The 22,902-nt window shown below is 46.3% G+C and overlaps 1 protein-coding gene and 1 long non-coding RNA gene across 13 annotated transcripts in view; one reads left to right on the top strand and one right to left on the bottom strand.

Annotated features, from left to right (window-relative positions):
• rhbdl1 (rhomboid, veinlet-like 1 (Drosophila)) overlaps positions 1–22,902 on the bottom strand; it is a 452,859-nt gene that overhangs the window by 262,517 nt on the left and 167,440 nt on the right. For 11 of the 12 annotated variants that reach the window (XM_070900991.1, XM_070900997.1, XM_070900988.1 and 8 more), the window contains one exon: positions 14,709–14,867. In XM_070900991.1, the coding sequence (XP_070757092.1) occupies positions 14,709–14,774 (66 nt within the window). In that variant the 5' untranslated portion in view covers positions 14,775–14,867. Of the gene's footprint in view, positions 1–14,708; positions 14,868–22,902 lie in introns of those variants that run through there. The other variant, XM_070900999.1, reaches the window with a different exon arrangement.
• The window catches only part of LOC139281078 (uncharacterized), an 80,366-nt gene that overhangs the window by 10,295 nt on the left and 47,169 nt on the right, over positions 1–22,902 (top strand). The window lies entirely within an intron of this gene.

Below are 22,902 nucleotides of genomic sequence, written 5' to 3'. Positions count from 1 at the left end.
CTAGATGGCCTACTCCTGTTCCTAATTCTTATGTTCTTATGTATACCAGCCGAGCTGCAGTTTTTTTGCACATGCGGGCCAAATGCCCTGTAAATTCACAGTTCCTGCAAACAGCCTGCTGAAATAGACATCCCCTTGACGAGTGCCCACCCCCACACCTCCAGCACAGACCGCTTCCATTGTTTCCAAAGAATGAGCTGTGTCTGGCTGATCTCTCTTGAGCTTCTCTCAGTTTGTAGTTGATTGCTCGCATTGTGGGTTGATGAGGTGTGAACGGCCGTTCCTGTGGCCCTTGATGGCTTCTGGCGCCACTGCCTGCTGTCGAGGGCCTGCTCTCCCGCTTTTGTCTGTGTGTGGGGATAGCAGCTTGTTTCATGCTGTGAACTCCTTGTTCCGATATTTCGTTAGTTGTCGTACCTGCATTGTAAATCAACCTCGTTTCTTCTTCCCCTACCAAGAATGTCTGTGTAACCAGTGCTGCTGCCTCTAAGGTCAGGTTCTTGGTCTCTATGAGCTTTCAGAATATGCCTGCGTGGCCTATTCCTTCAATGAAAAAGTCTCTCAGCCAGAACCAGGGGTCACAGTCTGAGGATAAGGGGTAAGCCATTTAGGACCGAGATGAGGAGAAACTTCTTCACCCAGAGAGTGGTGAACCTGTGGAATTCTCTACCACAGAAAGTAGTTGAGGCCAATTCACTAAATATATTCAAAAGGGAGTTAGATGAAGTCCTTACTACTCGGGGGATCAAGGGTTATGGCGAGAAAGCAGGAAGGGGGTACTGAAGTTTCATGTTCAGCCATGAACTCATTGAATGGCGGTGCAGGCTAGAAGGGCTGAATGGCCTACTCCTGCACCTATTTTCTATGTTTCTATGTTTCTATGTTTCTCTCCTCAGTTCATCGGAGAACTCACATAAACTAGCCAATCTCCGAAGTTCCACCACAAAGTCGGGTATGCTGTGGCCCACACAGTGTCTGTAGTTGTAGAACCTGTGTCTGGCCATGTGTAGGCTGCTCGCTGGCTTCAGGTGGTCTCTTACCAGTATGCTCAATTCTTCCAACGACTTGCTCGCTAGTTTCTCAGGTGCCAGCAGATCTTTCATTAAAGCCTATGTTTTCGAGCCACAGCTGGTCAAGAGATGGGCTCTTCTCTTGTCTGCTTTGCCGTCTCCGAACCAGTCTTTGGTTACAAAGCTTTGCTGGAGCCTTTCTATAAAGTCCTCCCAATTGTCTCCAGCATTGTTCTTTTCATCTGATCCATTGTTCGCCATTCTGTGGATTCTGTAATCCCGTAACTCATCGCCACTGTAAAGTCCTGCCCCCTCAGTACAGATTCATACAAGGCATGTAGTGCAGTCAAGGTCACTCTGGACCTGCACCTTTATTTCACAGCTCTGGAATGCTGCACTTGCCTGAGACTTGTCCTTATATACCTGTCTCTTGCAAGTGCACCCCTGGTGGTAAGGTATGCTGGTGGTCACAGGTCATATCTTATTACAGTCATGTATAGCATGTTTGGATACAGTTATATATAATAATGTAAGATACATGACACTACCATGGCCTCATGACCTGCAACAATACTCTGTCACCACAATACCACTATGCCTTCTCCCAGTGCTTGAGATCAAGAGTGGTAGTGTGTGGTAATGCTGTACATTCATTGAGGGGGTGATCAAACAGAGCCTTTAATGCCACATACTTTCCATCTAACCCTGGACCTGGAGGATTCCTGTTCTGGATAAAAGTCGAGTGCTTGCTCTCTCTTTTGCTGGGTCCATAGGGAATGATATAAACTGCGATGATCACTTGAGCAGTGCATCCTAACCTGCGTAATGTGGTGATAACACATAACCCGCTCTTGCGGTTAAAGCAAAAATATACCCCACTGTACCTTAAACATTTCAGTACAAAAGGTTTACACTGCTGCTACTGCTAACACAGTATATTCATCAATTACCTCACAAGAATAGACTGACAACAACCAGAACCTCTCTCCTTGTCATTAATTATATGTTTTTACCATAAGCATTGCATCAGCATAAGTTTGCATCATTTTTCACTGATTATTACATATGGTAGATATTAAACATTACTAAGATCTTTAATTTTAATGAAACTTCACAGTGTTTAGGTGTTTTTGCAGTAACAGCAACTCTCATAGTAGAGCAAAGTATTCTTAATGATGGCTTTCATCTCCCATGGATGTATAAAGCTTTTGTGTCTGACCCTGTAGCTGTTCAAAAGTGGCTGGTGAGGTTTCCCTGTACAATCTAATTGATCTATTGTGAGGAGATAACTGCGGTTTGTTTCTACTCCTGGCCTGATATTTCTCATCCTGTCCCCACACACCAACCTTAGAACTGAACACCACTGATCATGCTCCACACTTCACTGCAAAGAACGCACTTCTCTCTCCCTCAAATGGGTGTTTGCTGACTCTGATTTAGTGAATTACTGATCAGTGCTTTAAAAACATCTTTAATCATATTAGAGCAATTGAGGGAAGTTGTTTCATATGTACACACTATTGTACCATCCTGTATTTACAACTAGTACATCTCCCATTTCATGGCCCCTGGGTAGTCCAGGGTCTGGAGCGCAGTTTTTGATTTTTGAACAACTGGGCAGAGCATTCACTGCACAAACTACACCTATTTGCTAACCAATTTTAGTCGGGGTGCTACAACCAGCGTTGGACCCAAATTTTCATATGCAGAGTGCCTAAATCCTGTTTCAGGCATGCACCCTGCACACCTAGAATTCGCTAGCCTGCACACTACCAGGTGAGATCGATTGTGGAAGATCGCCCAGAATGGTGATTTGACGACCAAAATATGGGTGCAACAATGTTCAATTTTTCCTCCATGGGCTGCAGTTCTAGTCTACCTGCACTGCAATCCATTCTATTTCGAATGTATAGAAGTTGGGAGAACTTGGTAGTGCAATGATTTGACACATCATCCTTGTACTTCCGAGACCAATATACAAATCCAGCACTGAAAACGATGGGCTGGAAGTTTCCTCTTGTTAACGACTGTAAAAGCCATATGTGAAATAAATTTGGCTAGACTCAACCCAGTTCCTATCAGGTGCAAATAGGAGCGCATAGAACCACAAGAGAGGCCTGAGGGGAACTAAACAGAGGGCGGCGGCAGAATCGGCAGGTTGCGGAGCACCACAACAGAGGCTTGAGGAGATTCAAACAGAGTGGCGGCTGCAGAATCTTCAGGGATGAAAGGAGCGGCGGAGAGAGAGAGCAACAAAATTAAGGAATGACATCACAGGACAGCAGGTAGATGATTGGTCGGCGAGTGGCCCCTGGAGCAGCATGGTGGCCCCGACCTGTGAGAGACCATCAGCGGCAGGTCGGGGTCATAAAAGGAGCAGCAAGCGGCGGCCATGGGCAGCGTGGTGACATACCACAGCAAGGTACAACGCGAGCTGGTGCAGGAGGGTGACGGCAGCAAAGAGGGACGTCATCAAGGTCCAGGTCGATGGTTGGAGCATGGGTAGATACAGCAGGAGCGGCGAGATCGGGGCGAAGGAGCAGCGAGAGATTTTTGAAGGACGTGATTGGGTCCCAGGAGAGACGCGAGTTCGGGGCCAGAAGAGGCAAGTGCCCAGGGTCAGCACGGGCCAGCCCACACTGCGATGTGTGCATACTAGGTCCATGCAGCAGAGCTGATCTCCAGTTGTCTTGGATAACCCTTGTCACTGGACCAAGACCTAGCTCTGTCAAGCCTGTGCGGTGGCTGGCGTGCAACGGCCACCTCACGTTAAAAAAAATCGACGCACAGGCATCTTCAACTCTTCAGGATGTAGTTCAGGATCTGGAATATTTGGTCCTTCATTGAAACACCTGTGAACTCATCCTTTTTGGCGTGGAAGAAAGTCATCCTCATTTCGAGGAACTGCCTATGATGATTGGTGAGTATTACAGCATTTTTTTTTCTCTAAGCTATGCAGTGGTTTAAGCTAAAACCTGGGGAACAATAACTATTACTTTATTAAATTAATAACTTAACTAGAAAAACAAATTAACATAACTATAAATAATCATTTGAATAAAAACTTTAACTAATTAAATTAATTCAGGCTATCAATAAGCAAATAAATAAAAAAAGAATCGAGATGGTCGGGCAGGCTGAGAGTCAGGACTGCAGTATGTGGGAGTTTGTGAATAGCAAGACTGTCCCGGATTCCCACATCTGCAGAAAATGTCTCTACCTGTAGTCACTTTGGCTGAGAGTCATTGAACTGGAGTGTGAGTTGGAGACACTCCGAAACATAAGGCAGAGGGAGGAATTTCTAGATAGTTTTATCCAGAAAATAGTCAAACCCCAGAGGAAAGCACAGGTTCAGGAAAGGGAGGGTGTGACTGTTCGGGAGCCGGATAGCGAGCACTTAGAAGAGATTGAGAAGGAGATCCTGCAGACACTGGTCCTGCCCAATAGTTATGATGTACTCACTACCTGCCGGGAGGACAGCTACAATGCAGACCAAGGCACCGTGGCTCCGAAGGCTGTCCAGATTGGGGGGGGGGGGGTGGAGAAGAGCAGAACAGAAATGTGGTAGTTATAGGGGATTCTATAATTAGGGGGAATAGATAGCATCCTCTGCAGCCACGAACGAGAATCACAAAGGGTTTGTTGCCTAAGGGTAAGGGATATCTTATGAAGGCTGGAGAGGAATTTGGAAAGGGAGGGGGTAAATCCAGTTGTCGTGGTCCATGTTGGAACAAACGACATGGGTAGAAACAGGGAGGAGGTCCTGCTGAGGGCGTAACAGGAATTAGGAGCTAAATTAAAAAGCAGGACCTTGAGGGTAATAATCTTTGAATTATTGCCCAAGCCATTTGCAAATTGGCATATCAACAGTCAGATCAGGTGAATTAACAAATGGCTAAAGGGTTGGTGTGGGAAAGAGGAGTTCCTTTTCATGGGATGCTGGCACCAGTACTGGGACAGGAAGGAGCTCTACTGATGGGACGGGCTCCACCTGAACCGGGATGGGATCCATGACCTAGCGGAAAGGGTAAATAGGGAAGTGGCAAAGGCTTTAAACCAATAAGAAGGGGAGGGATCTATAAGAAATGAAACCAGCCTAAATATAAACAAAACAGGAAAAGAGAGTGTAAAGTCCTGTCCCCTCAGTACAGATTCACACGAGGCATGTAGTGAAGTCAAGGTCACTCTGGACCTGCACCTTTATTTCACAGCTCTGGAATGCTGCACTTGCCTGAGACCTGTGCTTACATACCTGTCTCTTGCAAGTGCACCCCTGGTGGTAAGGTATGCTGGTGGTTACAGGTCATATCTTATTACAGTCATGTATAGCATGTTAGGATACAGTTATATATAATAATGTAAGATACATGACATCACCCTCCCCCAAGGTTTTATTGTCTTTATAGGTTCAGCTTCTCAGATGGTCTACGCTCTCACGTGGAGCGTCTTGAGTTGTGGTTCAGTTGTTTGCCTTGGTGTCTGTTTTTCTTTGGGTGTGGTTGCTGGTATCTCGCCTGGGCTGTCTGTTTCGATTGGTGTGATTGTTGTTGACTCGCCTGGGCTGTCTGTTGGGATTGCCCTTTCCTCAGGTTGTTCCCTCTGTCTGTCCACCAGGTGTGGTGCGAGTTCCACATTGTAGTCTGCCTCTGGTTTCACAGTATTGTTGGTAAATCTGCTTTTGACTTGGTCTACATGCCTCCGGCAGGTTTTGCCATTGTCCATGTGTACTACCAGTAGCCTGTTTCCTTCCTTGCCCGTTACTGTCCCTGCAAGCCATTTGGGACCCCTGCCATAGTTTAGTACAAACACTTTGACCCCTATCTCATTCCATCTCCCCCTCGAATTTCTGTCATGGTACTCAGTCAGCTTACGGCGCTTTGCCTCAACGATTTCGTGCATGTCTGGGAGGATTAATGAGAGCCTTGTTTTTAAAGTCCTTTTCATCAACAGTTGCGCGTGGGAATCCCAGTCAGTGAGTGCGGACGAGATCTGTAAGCCAGCAGCAGTCGCGACAGGCGACCCTGCAGCATGGGACCTTGGATTTTAAGCATGCCTTGTTTAATGATTTGCACTGCTCTCTCCGCCTGGCCGTTGGAGGCCGGCTTGAACGGTGCCGTCTTGACGTGATTTATGCCGTGGTCAATTATAAAGTCTTGGAATTCTGCGCTGGTGAAGCACGGACCATTGTCACTGACCAATGTGTCAGGGATTCCGTGCGTTGCAAACATGGTTGCGAGGCTCTCCACAGTGGTGGAGGTTGTGCTTGAGTTTAAAATGGTACATTCGATCCACTTTGAAAATGCATCAACAACTACGAGAAAAATTTTGCCCATGAATGGGCCCGCATAGTCTACGTGCACCCGCGACCACAGTTTGGTAGGCCAGGCCCAGGGGCTCAGTGGAGCCTCCCTGGGGGCATTGCTGAGTTGGGCACAAATGGTGTACCTTCGGACGCGGAGCTCGAAGTCCGCGTCAATACTAGGCCACCAGACGTGGGATCTGGCTATGGCCTTCATGAGAACAATCCCCGGGTGCTCGCAGTGGAGCTCCCGGACAAATGCCTCTCTGCCTCGCAGAGGCATGACTACTCGGCTACCCCACATCAGGCAGTCTGTTTGTAGTGATAGCTCATTCATTCGCCTGTGAAAGGGTTTTAATTCCTCGGGGCAGGCATCGCGAGCCTCTGCCCAGTCACCGGTTAGGACACATCTTTTTACTAAGGATAACGTGGGGTCGCTAGCCGTCCAGGCTCTGATTTGGCGAGCCGTCATGGGCGAACCTATCGACTCAAAGGCATTGATTGCCATGACTATCTCACAGTCCTGTTCGTCAGACCCTTCCGTGGTCGCCAGGGGTAGCCTGCTGAGCGCGTCGGCACAGTTGTCTGTGCCTGGTCTGTGCCTTATTGTGTAGTCGTAGGACGCCAGCATGAGTGCCCACCGTTGAATTCGCGCCGAGGCGTTGGCGTTTATTGCCTTGCTCTCGGATAGGAGGGACGTGAGGGGCTTGTGGTCTGTTTGTAACGCGAACTTGACCCCGAAAAGGTATTGGTGCATCGTTTTGACACCGTACATGCACGCGAGCGCCTCCTTCTCTACCATTCCGTACCCGTGCTCCGCCCGCGAAGGAGGCATAAGCTATGGGTTGTAATTTGCCCGCACTATTGACATGTTGCAAAACGCACCCGACCCCATACGCTGACGCATCGCATGTGAGAACTAGCTTTTTACCTGGGTCAAAGAAAGTCAAAACACTGTTGGAACACAGAAGTTTGCGTGCCTTATTGAAGGCGCATTCCTGGGCGTCCCCCCAAAACCAATCACACCCCTTCCTGAGTAGCACGTGGAGAGGCTCCAGCAGTGTGCTTAAGTTCTGCATAAAGTTCCCAAAGTAATTGAGTAGCCCGAGAAAGGCGCGCAGTTCTGAGACATTCCGGGGCCTGGGTGCCAGGCGAATTGCTTCTGTTTTGGACTCTGTTGGGCGGATTCCATCAGCGGCAATCCTTCTGCCCAAAAATTCAACCTCGGGTGCGAGGAACAGGCATTTGGATTTCTTGACTCGTAGGTTTACACGATCCAACCGCTTTAGTACTTCCTCCAAATTACAGAGATGGGAGTCGGTGTCCCTGCCCATGATAAGTATGTCATCTTGAAATACAACCGTCCCCGGGATGGACTTGAGCAGACTCTCCATGTTGCGCTGGAATATGGCAGCTGCTGACCTGATGCCGAATGGGCATCGATTGTACATGAAAAGGCCTCGATGTGTGTTGAGGTGGTGAGTAGCTTGGATTCCTCGGTCAATTCTTGCGTCATATACGCAGATGTGAGGTCTAATTTTGAGAAAAGTTTACCTCCAGCCAATGTGGCAAATAAGTCCTCCGCTCTGGGCAGCGGGTACTGGTCCTGTCGGGAGACTCTGTTTATGGTAGATTTGTAGTCCCCACAGATTCGTACGGATCCATCAGGCTTCATGACTGGGACGATGGGACTTGCCCAGTCGCTAAATTCCACAGGTGATATAATGCCTCCCCGCAGAAGCCTGTCTAGTTCGTGTTCAATCTTTTCCCTCATCACATAGGGTCCAGCTCTGGCCTTGTGATGGACCGGTCTAGCATCCTGTGTGATGTAGATTTTGACTTTGGCCCCTTTGAAAGTGCCCACACCTGGTTGAAAGAGATGTTCAAATCGCTTTATAACTGTTGAGCAGGAGGTCCGTTCCTCTAATGACATGGCATGGACATCATCCCATTTCCAGTTTAGTTTTGCCAGCCAGCTTTTCCCCAGCAGTGCTGGGGGGTCTCCGGGGACAATCCACAGGGGAAGTCGGTTCACTGTCCCTTTCTGTGTGACAGAGAGCATGGCGCTGCCGAGGACTGGTACGATTTCTTTGGTATAGGTCCTTAGTGTGGTGTCGACCCTTGTGAGTTTTGGTCTGTCTCTTTTATGCGGCCACAGTTGTTCAAATTGTTGAGCGCCCATGAGAGATTGACTCGCTTCCATATCCAGCTCCATGTTGACATATATCCCGTTGAGTAGGACCCTCATCATTATAGGAGGCGTCCTGTTGTAGGAGCAGTGGCCATTGATCGTGTTGACCCGCTGTACATCGGTGTCCCGGGTACTGTCCCCACCATCTTCTGGTCCGCTTTCCGACCCATCCGATTCGTATGCCAGCCGAACTGCCATTTCTTTGCACATGTGGGCCAAATGCCCTGTATATTCACAATTTCTGCAAACAGCCTACTGAAATCGACATCCTCTTGACGAGTGCCCACCCCTACACCTCCAGCACAGACCTGTTCTATTGTTTAAAGTGTTCCCAAAGAATGAGCTGCGTCTGGCTGATCTCTCTTGAGCTTCTCTCAGTTTGTAGTTGATTGCTCGCATTGTGGGTTGATTCCCACAACGGCCGTTCCTGTGGCCCTTGATGGCTTCTGCCTGCTGTCGAGAACCTGTTCTCCCAGTTTTGTCTGTGTGTGGGGGTAGCAGCTTGTTTAGTGCTGTGAACTCCTTGTTCCAATATTTCGTTAGTTGTCGTACCTGCATTGTAAATCAACCTCGTTTCTTCTTCCCCTACCAAGAATGTCTGTGCAACCAGTGCTGCTGCCTCTAAGGTCAGGTTCTTGGTCTCTATGAGCTTTCGGAATATGCCTGCGTGGCCTATTCCTTCAATGAAAAAGTCTCTCAGCATTTCTCTCCTCAGTTCATGGAGAACTCACATAAACTAGCCAACCTCCGAAGTTCCGCCACGAAGTCGGGTATGCTCTGGCCCACACAGCGTCTGTAGTTGTAGAACCTGTGTCTGGCCATGTGTAGGCTGCTCGCTGGATTCAGGTGGTCTCTTACCAGTGTGCTCAATTCTTCAAACGACTTGCTTGCTGGTTTCTCGGGTGCCAGCAGATCCTTCATTAAAGCCTATGTTTTCGAGCCACAGCTGGTCAAGAGATGGGCTCTTCTCTTGTCTGCCTTATCGTCGCCTAACCATTCTTTGGTTACAAAGCTTTGCTGGAGCCTTTCTATAAAGTCCTCCCAATTGTCTCCCGCATTGTACTTTTCATCTGATCCGATGTTCGCCATTCTGTGGATTCTGTAATCCCATCCTCGTCGCCACGGTAAAGTCCTGTCCCCTCAGTACAGATTCACACGAGGCATGTAGTGAAGTCAAGGTCACTCTGGACCTGCACCTTTATTTCACAGCTCTGGAATGCTGCACTTGCCTGAGACCTGTGCTTATATACCTGTCTCTTGCAAGTGCACCCCTGGTGGTAAAGTATGATGGTGGTTTCAGGTCATATCTTATTACAGTCATGTATAGCATGTTAGGATACAGTTATATATAATAATGTAAGATACATGACAGAGAGTATAGGAAAGAATAAAGTAAGGGAGTACATTGATGGCCAGGGAATAAATAGAGTTATAGAACAGGAGTGTTAAAAGATGATTAACAAAGTAATCTTTTGGGGGCATCAGAAGCAGTGGAGGACGCTCCATAGACCTTCGCAGTTGACAGTGTCAAAGGTCGAAGGCAGCCATGTTTAACGGCTGGCACTGTTCCCTGCATTTTGTCTGCAGGGAACGACGACATGCAGGCTGTGATCTTTACCAACAGGTCCATTACAGACCCAACCCACGTCCAGACCGGGGTCAAACAGGACTGCGTCATCGCCCCAACCCTCTTCTCAATCTTCCTTGCTGCCATGCTCCACCTTGCAGTCAACAAGCTCCCCGCTAGAGTGGAACTAAATTACAGAACTAGTGGGAACCTGTTCAACCTTCGCCATCTCCAGGTCAGGTCCAAGATCACCCGTTGAGCTACAGTAAGCGGACGACGTCTGCGTGTGCGCACACAGAGGCTGAACTCCAAGACATAGTCTACATATTTACTGAGGCGTATGAAAGCATGGGCCTTACGCTAAACCTCCATAAGACAAAGGTCCTCCACCAGCCTATCCTCACCACTCAGCACTGCTCCCCAGTCATCAAGATCCACGGTGCGGCCCTGGACAACGTGGACCATTTCCCATACCTCGGGAGCCTCTTATCAACAAGAGCAGGCATTGACGAGATTCAACACTGCCGCCAGTGCAGCCTTCGGCCGCCTGAAGAAAAGAGTGTTTGAAGACTAGACCCTCAAAACTGCCACCAAGCTCATGGTCTACAGGGCTGTAGTAATACCCGCCCCTTCTGTACGGCTCAGATATGGACCATGTACAGCAGGACACCTCAAGTCGCTGGAGAGATACCACCAACGATGTCTCCACAAGATCCTACAAATCCCGAGAGGACAGACGCACCAACATCAGCGTGCTTGGCCAGGCCAACATCCCCAGCATTGAAGCACTGACCACACTTGATCAACTCCGTGGGCAGGCCACATTGTTCGCATGCCTGACACAAGACTCCCAAAGCAAGCACTCTACTCTGAACTCCTGCACGGTAAACGAGCCAAAGGCAGCGAAAATGTTACAAGGACACCCTCAAAGCCTCCCTGATAAAGTGCAACATCCCCACTGACACTTGGGAGTCCCTGGCCAAAGACCGCCCTAAGTGGAGGAAGTGCATCTGGGAGGGCGCTGAGCACCTTGAGTTTCATCGTTGAGAACATGCAGAAAATAAGTGCAGGCAGCGGAAAGAGCGTGCGGCAAACGAGTCCCACCAACCCCTTCCCTCAACAACTATCTGCCCCACCTGTGACAGAATCTGTGGTCCTCGTATTGGAATGTTCAGCCATCTAAGAACTCATTTTAATTGTGGAAGCAAGTCCTCCTTGATTCCGAGGGACTGATGATGATGATGAACAAAGTGAGAGGAACTGCTATTAAAATGAGTTAAACTGTCTGTATAGCAATGCACACAGCGTCTGTAATAAAACGGGGTAACTGGAGCCAACAATATGTTGCGAGGAACCAGACAGAGTAGGGATTACTTGGTCATGGTTACAGAAAAATCAGGACTGGAAATTAAACATTGCAGGGTATAATATATTTAGAAAAGATAGAGATAGAAAAAGGGGAGGTGGAGTAGCTGTACTTATTAAGAAAAACATAATGACAATAGAAAAAAGTGATGCAGCTATCAGCAAGACAAAATTAGAATCCATGTGGATAGAGATAAAAGATAATAAAGGATCAATCACACTAATAGGGGTAGTCTACAGACCACTTAATTGTGGAAGGGAGGTGAAGGAAGAAATATGCAAACAAATTAGGGAAATGAGTAAAAAACATATAATAATAATCATGGGGGATTTCAACTACCCTGATATTAATTGGCCAGAAGAGGTAGGTAAAGGGGGAAAGGGAATGGAGTTGCTATAATATGTACAGGACTCCTTTCTAACCCAATATGTAAAAAGCCCAACAAGGGGGGATTCAATATTGGATCCAGTAATGGGGAATGAACCAGAGCAGATAAAAGAAGTAAAAGTAGTGGAACATCTAGGCAATAGTGACCATATTATAATACGCATTAAGATAACAATTCAGAAGGACATAAGTATGACAAAGACCAAGGTAATAGATTGGCGAAAAGCCAATTTTGAGGGGTTGAGAATAGAAATTGGGAAAATAAAATGGACAACAATATTGGCAAACAATGATTTAGAACAGCAGTGGGAAATATTTAAAATGGTGTTCAACAGAGTCCAGGAAAAATATATTGTGCTAAAAATCAACAAACTAAACACCAATGAGATACCATGGATGCATAAAGACATAGAGAAAAATTGAGGGTAAGGAAGGTGGAATACACTAAGTACATGGACAGCAGAGAAAAGCATGGCAAGAGAGAATATGAAGAGGTTAGAAGTCAAAAAAACAATTAGAAAGGCAAAAAGTATCTATGAAATTAAATTATCAGGGAACATAAAACAAAATAGTACAATATTATACAGACACGTAAATAATAAAAGGCAAGTCAGGATGGGAATAAGGCCACTAAGGGATGGACAGGATAATATCACAGGCAGCGATAGAAAGATAGCAAAAATATTAAATAATTACTTTGCTTCAGTATTTACTAGGGAGACAAAACAGGTGGACATGACAGCAGATGATGAAATTAGAAATGAGATTATGGCATTTAAAATAAAAAGAGAAGAAATATTAAATAAACTAATCAAACTCTGGTCCAGATGGATTTCTTCCATACATTTTAAAAGAATCTAGGGAAGAGATAGCAGAGGCATTACTACACATATTGGATAATTCGTTAGAACAAGGTGTAGTGCCAGAGGACTGGCGGATAGCTAACGTAATACCTATATTTAAGAAGGGAGATAGAATATGTCCAGGGAACGATAGACCAATCACATTGGTGGTAGGAAAAATAATGGAATCCCTACTAAAGGAGAATACAGAAGAACATCTAGAAACCAAAAATATAATAATGAATAGTCAGCATGGATTTCAAAAGCGAAAGCCTTACTTGACCAACCTCATTGATATTTTTAAGAGGTAACAGAGAGAGTAGGCAAGAGTAATGCAGTAGATGTAATTTATCTAGATTTTCAAAAGGCCTTCAATAAGGTACTGCATAATAGACTGATGAATAAGGTCAGAGAATGTAGCAGAATGGATAACTAGCTGGCTTCAAAACAGAAAGCAGAGAGTAGGGGTAAACAGTTGCTATTCAGAGTGGCAGAAGATAGAAAGTGATGTTCCATATGGATCAGTGCTGGAACCACTGTTGTTCATAATTTATGGCCCCGAATTTGGTGGAAGCTAAGTTCCGCCCAAAGGACCGCTGAGATACCTGACGGTACTTTGGGCTGGGGTTTCGTGGAAAAGTACTGGAAAGATCTCCCGGCGGCAAAAAATCGACTTACGCCCTGAATCTCGGCGGCAAATGTAATCCTCGGCAAAATACCGCCGAGGATTGAGTCGGGCCCAGGGAGGGGGGAACATATAAAACATTTTCAAAAAAAAGCACTGGAAAACCTTCAGGAGATCCCATCCACCTGAATCACTGGAACAAAAAAAAGAAAAGTTTACTAACCTTTTTTTGCAGGTCTTCTTACTTAGTTTAGATCTGCCTCCACGTGGCGGTCCTTCCCCCTGCTGCAGTAGACTCCCGCCCGGACCAAACTAGCAGATCGGCGGGGGTAAGACACTTACGCGCGTTGCACGCCAGCGGACGGTTCCTAGCGGTCTTCCCTCACCGCCAGCGGGAGGCCTCCTCCAAATTCACTTGGAGGGGAGACCGCCCAGAAAACTCAGTGGCAGCGGGTGGTGAGTCTACCAAGTTCGGGGCCTATGGCCTGCTGAGTATTTCCAGCATTTTCTGTTTTTACTACATACAAGCTGTTTTCTTGCCCCGTATCTTCTGGAAATGATGTCCCTGTTAATTATATTTCCTTAGACCATAATGTACACATTATTTTCTGTAATCTTGCCAATATCAGAAGGGTGAATTTGAACTTCAGCGCGGGTGTATAAATGGTGGACAATTAGCTAGCGCCCAATTTGTGTCCCTGCCGAAGATGAATTTCATCCGCAAATGCCCGAAATGTAGTTAAATCCATGAGGTAATACACCCATTGTCTTAGCTACCTGTGTAAGTATCTCTCCATGCAGCATTTTACATGTTGATCGCCACCAGTAACAATGTTAACAGCAAATTATGTTCCTAAACTATCAAGACCCTCAGTGCAGCAAGGCCCCCGAGAAATAAAGGGAAGTTTCGTATCAAATCAGTTGAAAATCACTAGATTGAATGTTTCTGCCAGAATAACAGACAGCATGTGGAGTTGCACAATATCCCATTCAACCTCGTGAAAAAAAAATCAGATTCAACAATTGAATTCACTGGAACAATCAACCATTCTCTTGTCTTTAACATGACATCAATGCACATGTGATGAACTAAGCATTAGAGACACAGACAATACAAATTATACCGTCCATAAATACAGTCTTACATCATAGTATCCTGTATTATCTCTCATGTCTGCATTACTGTACAGACTAGTATCTCTATATCTGGCTCAGTGCTATCAATGCACGGTCCTATTGCACAATGGCATTAATTGCTAATGTATAACCTAGTATCTCTGTACCCTATCACACATTGGCATTCCTATACAGCCTAACATCTCTGTACCCTGTCACATATTGTATTAAAGTATAACTTAGTATCCCTATAACATGGCTCATATTGGCACTGTGCCAAATTTTCTGCATATCCTGTTACTCACCAGGTTGACGAGCTCGTGGTAGCAGATCTGGCCCTGCTCATTGCTCTGTACAAGAGCAAACAGCATTTCAAGTTTGGTGGGGTCCAGCTGTAATTCATGGCTCTGAAGCAGATTGGAAAAGTGCTCCACAGCAATGAAACCAGTATTCTCTGGATCGAGCTGCAAGACATATCAAGGAAGGACAATTAGAGCATTTTCAATCATTACTGTTTGTTTCTTTGTTTATTTACCACCACCATCCCACCAATTATGTTATTATTTCCCTCCAATTTTAGACCATCAACATGATACACTAAATCTTCAAAAATAAAAAAACACATTACCTGTTCCAAATTCTCTGTCAATGACATTTCTTATTAGAGCCAAATTCAGGTTGGCTTACGCCCCAACTTTCCCTTCTTCCTTAGGGGATGCACCACACTTTCATTTGGCACCTCCCCAGATGGCCAATTGAAAATAGGGTCTCGCCCTATGGGAAACCATGGCAAAAACCAACATCCTTTTTAATGGTGTAGTATATCAGTGGAGATTTCCACCCCACTTCCGGTGAAGTAATGTCAGCAGAGCATCAGCAGCTCAGAGGAATCGCCTGGCCATAATCACAGTCTTTTGTATAATTACAACATTTGCAAATATTTTAAATATATTTCTCAGATCTGAGTATGTGAACTCATCTAAGTGAGCAATAATATTGTTCAGGAACGGAATACTTTCCTAGCATATCCAAATACATAGGGGAACATCTACAATAAGAAAACATCTTTGTTAAGGATACTTTAAAGGTCTTTTTTAATGCTATGTTTGATCCCACAATTTTTCCATAGTTCTTTTAATATCAAGGCTTCATTATGTTAGGATTCAAACTTTCAGAGACTATAAAAAGCACCTATTCATTAACCTCCTTGCCAGAGCAATTAATCAGCCAAATGAAGAGATTATGAATGGCTATATCTACTATATCACCAGAGATATGGACACAACCTCCACCATTACAAAATACGAGCACATACTCAATCACTAGATCACCAAGGAATACAAATACCTTACCCTTTCTCCCCACCCACCTCCCCACCCCATAGAACTCTACGAAATAAGAACACAATCTTTCTCCATGAGACCATCAGGTATAAGACCCTCTCCAACTAAGCTATAATGTTTTGCAGACACAAACTCCCATCTCCACTAGACCGCAAGAAAGAATGATTACATAATCTAACCTTAGCTCCTATCACAACTAAACAGCAGAAGTTAATTTGTATTACTTTAAAAAACTGTGTGATTGTAATATTAAGCGATACAAACTAGTAAGGTCACAGATTAAACAAGTGTAATATGTTGAATTAACCAATGATAATTGGGGTGCTGGTTGGGCATTTTATATGACCTCAGCATCTCTAGGCTCAAAAAGCAGAAAAAAAATCAGACAGGGTTCTTGCAGCTGACAACTATCCAGTAACTCTGTTGGAAGTGTGCAACATGGAATTCCCTCCCGAAAACTCTCCACCTCTCTTTCCTCCTTTAAAACCTACCTCTTTGACCAAGCTTTTGGCCATCTGTCCTACTATCTCCTTATTTGGCTCCTGTGAAGCCACTTGGAAAATGTTACTACGTTAAAGGTGCTATATAAATGCAAGTTGTCGTTGTTGTTGTAGATGTCAGGTGAGGATAGTATAGAGCTCAGATGTGATGGTCTCTGTGATAAAGTAGCCTTACTGGTTTTGTCAAGGCTTACATGGGAAGAATTACCACTTAAGTGAAATACCAAATAGCACCTCATGAAATCCCACCCCAGTATGAATCTCATCTTCAGGAAAGGAGAAGGCGAGAAAGTTAGAGGATAAATGCCAAAACAAATCTCATTTTGGTGATGTAGGTCTAGTTATTTTCATGCTCATTCATCAATTACCATGACGACAGATAACTCTTGACGAGAAACACAAAGTGCTACCCACGAGAGTCATTTTCTCCTATTAATTGTTTTTATTTTATTTTTCGCAGTCTCAATTTTTCTATACCCAGTGACAAATTTGTGCAAGTGCAGTTCAGTGCAGCAAAGCATGGAGGAACTCTCCTTTGTATGGTCAGCATGAAAAGGAATGGTCTGAAATCAGGCATGAAAGACCTGTAAAATTTAATGTAATGGATTTCCTCTTAGCAGAAATTCGGTCATACATTTGGTTTACAATCTGGTTTGTTGGCTGATTTAACTGGATTATTTGTTTAGGTGCAGCCTGCTTATTGTTTTGATTTGCTGACGTGAGACCTGGAATACATTCAGCTCCGAATGTTAACTTGGCGGCTCACATTTGGACTGAGATACAGACCTTTCTGCCTGAAGTATTAATAGACATTTGGGATGTCATGCACACTTCTTCCACCTAGATGCTCATATGGCTGCTCTGAAAAACCATGTACAATTTGATCAGGAACCCCTTCGGCAGGCCAGCAGCTCTCTGGTTGGCATCATCACTGTGATAGAGTGAAGTGCAAAATACGCATCATTTGAAATGACAACAGAAAGCTTCAATTGAGACAACACAAAGTTTTTTTGTTCCCTGGGGCAATTCAAACAGCATAAGCTGACAACATGCCGTAGCTTTTTTCTACTATGATTAACATAACCATGATCATTGCTGTTGTGTTTCTGTTGATTTAAAAAAAAACACGTTTACAATATTGCTTTCAGCAGATTTCACATTGTGTATTTCTGAATTTTTGGGGGAGAATTGTTCTTACATCTAATTAGCAAGGCTTTCTCTTATCACTGCCAGGACATAGCTTCTTTCTGGCTGCCAGAATTCCACACCTTTTAAAAAAAATATCAATGTGCATGCTCTTCTATGTAGTCAAGTTATGAAGCCTGCAATGTAAAAATGTGTATATACTTATGTAGTACTTGTTGGAGAGCACATCCATAGTGATGTACACATCAAAATCCTTGTTTCAAAAGGCCAAGGGCTGGATTTTTGGCTTGGTTGTGTCTCAGTTTGTGCCCCGGAGGGGAGGTAAATGGTGTTTCTAGGCCGGGCGTCTAGCTTTTATTCCGGCTGACAAATTCAGCTCATGGTTGCGACAGCATAAAAACTTACCACCCCACTGTTTAGTTTCACTGAGATCATGGCATCAATCATCATGCAACATTCCACTACTGCCACGGATGCAAAATTCAGCCTAAACAGCTCATTTAACGCCAGGAAATGTCTGAAAAACCAGGCATTCCCAGGGTACAGCAGGTGATACTGGCAGCCTATTTAAATGGAGGAATGAGGCTCCTACATCGCAGGTCACATTGACTGCAACGGTTGTGTATATCATACTGGACCTGATGGCTTGCATCCTAGGGTCTTAAAAGAAGGAGCAGCAGGGATAGTGGATGCATTGGTTGTAATTTACCAAAATTCCCTGGATTCTGGGGAGGTCCCAGCAGATTGGAAAACTGCAAATGTAACGCTCCTATTTAAAAACGGGGGCAGACAAAAAGCAGGTAACTATAGACCAGTTAGCCTAACATCTGTCGCTGGGAAAATGTTGGGAGTCCATTATTAATGAAGCAGTAGCAGGATAGTTGGAAAAACATAATTCAGTCAGGCAGAGTCAGCATGGATTTATGAAGAGGAAGTCATGTTTGACAAATTTGCTGGAATTCTTTGAGGATGTAACGAACAGGGTGGATAAAGGGGAACCAGTGGATGTGGTGTATTTGGACTTCCAGAAGGCATTTGACAAGGTGCCATATAAAAGGTTACTGCACAAGATAAAAGTTCACGGGGTTGGGGATAATATATTAGCATGGATAGAGGATTGGCCAATTAACAAAAACAGAGAGTCGGGATAAATGGTTCATTCTCAGGTTGGCAATCAGTAACTAGGGAGGTGCCACAGAGATCAGTGCTGGGGCCGCAACTATTTACAATCTATATTAATGACTTGGATGAAGGAACCGAGTGTAAAGTAGCTAAATTTGCTGACAATACAAAGATGGGAGGAAAATCATCATAGGCAGTCCCTCGAAAATCGAGGAAGACTTGCTTCCATTCTTTGGTGGCTGAACAGTCCAACACGAGAGCCACAGACCCTGTCACAGGTGGGACAGATATTCGTCGGGGAAGGGAGGGGGCACTGATTTACCACACGCTCCTTCCGCTGCCTACGCCTGACCTCTTCACGCTCGCAGCGTTGAGATTCGAATAGTCAGTGGTGATCTCGTACTTCACCAGGGAGGCTTTGAGGGTGTCCTTGTAACGTTTCCGCTGCTCACCTTTGGCTCATTTGCCATGAAAGAGCTCTGCATATAGCAGTTGCTTAGGCATGCGAACTAAGTGGCCTGCCCAGCGAAGCTGATCTGGTGTGGCTAGTGCCTCAATGCTGGGGATATTAGCCTGGGCGAGGACTCTAATGTTGCTGCATCTGTCCTCCCAGGGGATTTGCAGGATCTTGCGGAGACATTGTTGGTGATATAGCTCGAGCGACTTGATGTGTCTTTTGTAAGTTCTCCACGCCTCTGATCCATATAGGAGGGCGGGAATTACTACAGCCCTGTAGACCATGAGTTTGGTGGTAGGTTTGAGAGTTTGGTCTTCGAAGACTCTTTTCCTCAGGCAGCCGAGGGCTACACTGGCGCACTGGAGGCGATGTTGAATCTCCGCATCAATGTCTGCCTTTGTTGACAACAGGCTCCCGAAGTATGGGAAGTGGTCCACGTTGTCGAGAGCCGCGCCGTGAATCTTGATGACTGGGGGGCAGTGCTATGCGGCGAGGACAGACTAGTGTAGGACCTTTGTGATGTGTTCACAACACAGATGAGATTGCACACAGGGAGGTTAAAGTAACAGTGACCTCAGTCTTTATTAAGACACTCCAGAGTGAGGAACAGGCCTTAGGGGCCGGCTTATATACAGTGCTCCGAAGGGATGCTGGGATCTCTTGGGACTTCAGGGGATGCGCTCCCTGGTGGCGGAACATGGGAGTGCATGCTTTACAGTTACACAACATCAACCCCGCCCCAAAGTCAAAGTGAAAACTGTTTACAAGGTGAGGCGGTCGGGAGCCTTTCTTTCCCTGGTGGACCGCCTCGGTACAAATGTCTGTTCTGGTGTGTTGGCAGTGCCCTCGCTAGGCTGGCGCGTTGTTGGCCCTGCAGGGCTGCTGAGTGAGCCTGGCCTTGCTGGGCTGTTGGGCGTGATGGGTTCAATTTCCTGGTCCGGGGTGGTGTCGTTGATCCTTTGGGTGTGTGTTGTGGGCTCAAAAAAGGTGGTGTCTGCTGTGGGTTGTTCAGGGCAGTCTGTGAACCGCAGCCTCGTTTGGTCCAGGTGCTTTCTGCAAATTGTCCATTGTCTAGTTTGACTACAAACACCCTACTCCCTTCTTTAGCTATCACCGTGCCCGCGATCCACTTGGGACCATCTCCATAGTTTAGCACACACACAGGGTCATTCAGATCAATTTCCCGTGACACAGTGGCGCGACCATTGTTTACATTTTGTTGCTGCCGCCTGCTCTCTACCTGATCATGCAGGTTGGGATGAACCAGCGAGACTCTGGTTTTAAGTGTCCTTTTCATGAGTAGCTCAGCCGGTGGCACCCTTGTGAGCAAGTGGGGTCTCGTGCGGTAGCTGAGCAGTACTCGGGACAGGCAGGTTTGGAGTGAGCCTTCTGTGACTCGTTTAAAGCTCTGTTTGATTGTTTATACTGCCCGTTCTGCCTGCCCATTGGAGGCTGATTTAAACAGGGCCGAGGTGATATGTTTGATCCCGTTGCGGGTACATGAATTCTTTAAATTCGGCACTGGTGAAACATGGCCCGTTGTCACTGACCAGTGTGTCAGGCAGACCGTGGGTGGAAAACATGGCCCCTCAGGCTTTCAATGGTGGAGGTGGCGGTGCTTCCCGACATTATTTCACATTCAATCCATTTTGAAAAAGCATCCACCACCACCAGGAACATTTTACCGAGAAACGGGCCCGCATAGTCGACATGGATCCTCGACCACGGTCTGGAGGGCCAGGACCACAAACTTAGTGGTGCCTCTCTGGGCGCGCTGCTCAACTGAGCATACACGCTGCATTACCGTACACAGGATTCTAAGTCAGAGTCGATAACGAGCCACCACATGTGGGATCTGGCTATTGCTTTTGTCATTACTTTACCCAGGTGTGTGCTGTGGAGATCCGAGATGAACGTCTCCCTGTCCTTTTTGGGTAGCACTACGCGGTTACACCACAACAGGCAGTCTGCCTGAATGCACAGCTTGTCCTTTCGCCGCTGGAATGGCTTGATATGCTCTTGCATTTCAACAGGGATGTTGGCCCAGCTCCCATGCAGTAAACAGTTTTTTTTTACTAGGGACAGCAGAGGATCTTGGCTGGTCCAAGTCCTAATCTGGCGGGCCGTGACAGATGGTTTATCATTTTCAAAAGCTTCCATGACCATCAACAAGTCTGCGGGCTGCACCACCATCAACAAGTTTGCAGGCTGCGCCATTTCCACCTCCGTGGTGGGCAATGGTAGCCGACTGAGAGCATCCGCACAGTTCTCGATGCCTGGCCTGTGGCGGATGGTATAGTTATACGCTGATAGCGCGAGTGCCCACCTTTGTATGAGGGCTGAGGCATTAGTATTTATCCTCTTGTTTTCAGCGAACAGGGATATGAGGGGCTTGTGATCGGTTTCCAGCTCAAATTTGAGACCAAACAGGTACTGATGCATTTTCTTTACCCCGAACATACATGCTAATGCCTCTTTCTCAATCATGCAGTAGGCCCTCTCGGCCTTAGACAAGCTCCTACAGGCACAGGCGGCAGGTTGCAACTTCCCCGCAACCTTAGCTTGTTGTAATACACACCTGACTCCGTACGACGATGCATCACATGTTAGCACAAGTCTTTTACACGGGTTATACAATACAAGCAGCTTGTTGGCGCATAAAATGTTTCTGGCTTTCTCAAAAGCAACTACTTGATTTTTTTCCCCATACCCAGTTCTCACCTTTACGCAATGACACATGTAGGGGCTCTAAGAGGGTGCTTAACCCCAGTAGGAAGTTACCAAAATAGTTGAGGAGTCTCAGGAACGACTGCAGCTCCGTGATGTTCTGTGGCCTGGGTGCATTCCTGATAGCCTCTGTCTTGGCGTCTGTGGGCCGAATGCCGTCCGCCGCGATCTTTCTCCCCAAAAACTCCGTTTATGTTGCCATGAAGACACATTTCGACCTCTTCAGCCGCAGCCCAACGCGAACCAGTCGCTGGAGGACTTCCTCCAGGTTTTGTAGGTGCTCGACAGTGTCCCGACCCATGACCAATATGTCGTCCTGAAAAACCACCGTGCGTGGTACCAACTTCAGAAGGCTCTGCATGTTTCTCTGGAAGATCGCTGCAGCAGACCAAATTCCAAGCGGGCATCCGTTGTAGATGAACAGTTCCTTGTGCGTGTTGATGCAGCTGAAGCCCTTCGAAGACTCCTCCAGCTCCTGAGTCATGTAGGCCGAAGTCAGGTCGAGCTTGGTGAACGTTTTGCCTCCTGCCAGCGTCGCAAATAGGTTGTCTGCCTTAGATAGCGGGTATTGGTCCTGCAGCGAGAAACGATTAATAGTTACTTTATAATCGCCGCAAATCCTGACCGTGCCATCACTTTTGAGTACTGGAACAATCGGGCTGGCCCACTTGCTGAATTCCACTGGGGAGATGATGCCCTCGCGTTGCAGCCTGTCCAGCTTGATTTCCACTCTCTCCCTCATCACGTGAGGTACCGCTCGCGCCTTGTGGTGAATGGGTCGTGCCTCTGGGACCAAGTGGATCCGCGCCTTCTCCCCGGAAAAATTTCCAATGCCTGGCTCAAAAAGGGAAGGAAATTTGTTAAGAACCTGGGTACATGAGGCCTTATCAACATGTGATAGCGCTCGGATGTCATCCCAGTTCCAGCGGATTTTGCCCAGCCAGCTTCTTCCAAGCAGTGTAGGGCCATCGCCCGGGATAATCCAGAGTGGCAGTTCATGCACCGTGCCCTCGTAGGTGACCTTGTACCATGGCGCTGCCGAGGACAGTGATAAGCTCTTTGGTGTACGTTCTCAGTTTCGTGTAGATGGGGCTCAGGGCTGGTCTGAGTGCCTTGTTGCACCACAGTCTCTCAAACATCTTTTTACTCATGATGGATTGGCTAGCGCCAGTGTCCAGTTCCATTCAATTTTACATTTAGCATT

The sequence above is a fragment of the Pristiophorus japonicus genome, chromosome 15 (assembly GCF_044704955.1).
Source record: "Pristiophorus japonicus isolate sPriJap1 chromosome 15, sPriJap1.hap1, whole genome shotgun sequence".
Lineage (NCBI taxonomy): Eukaryota > Metazoa > Chordata > Chondrichthyes > Pristiophoridae > Pristiophorus > Pristiophorus japonicus.
The sequence above is the reverse complement of the archived record's forward strand: the minus strand, read 5'-3'. Positions and strand labels throughout refer to the sequence as shown.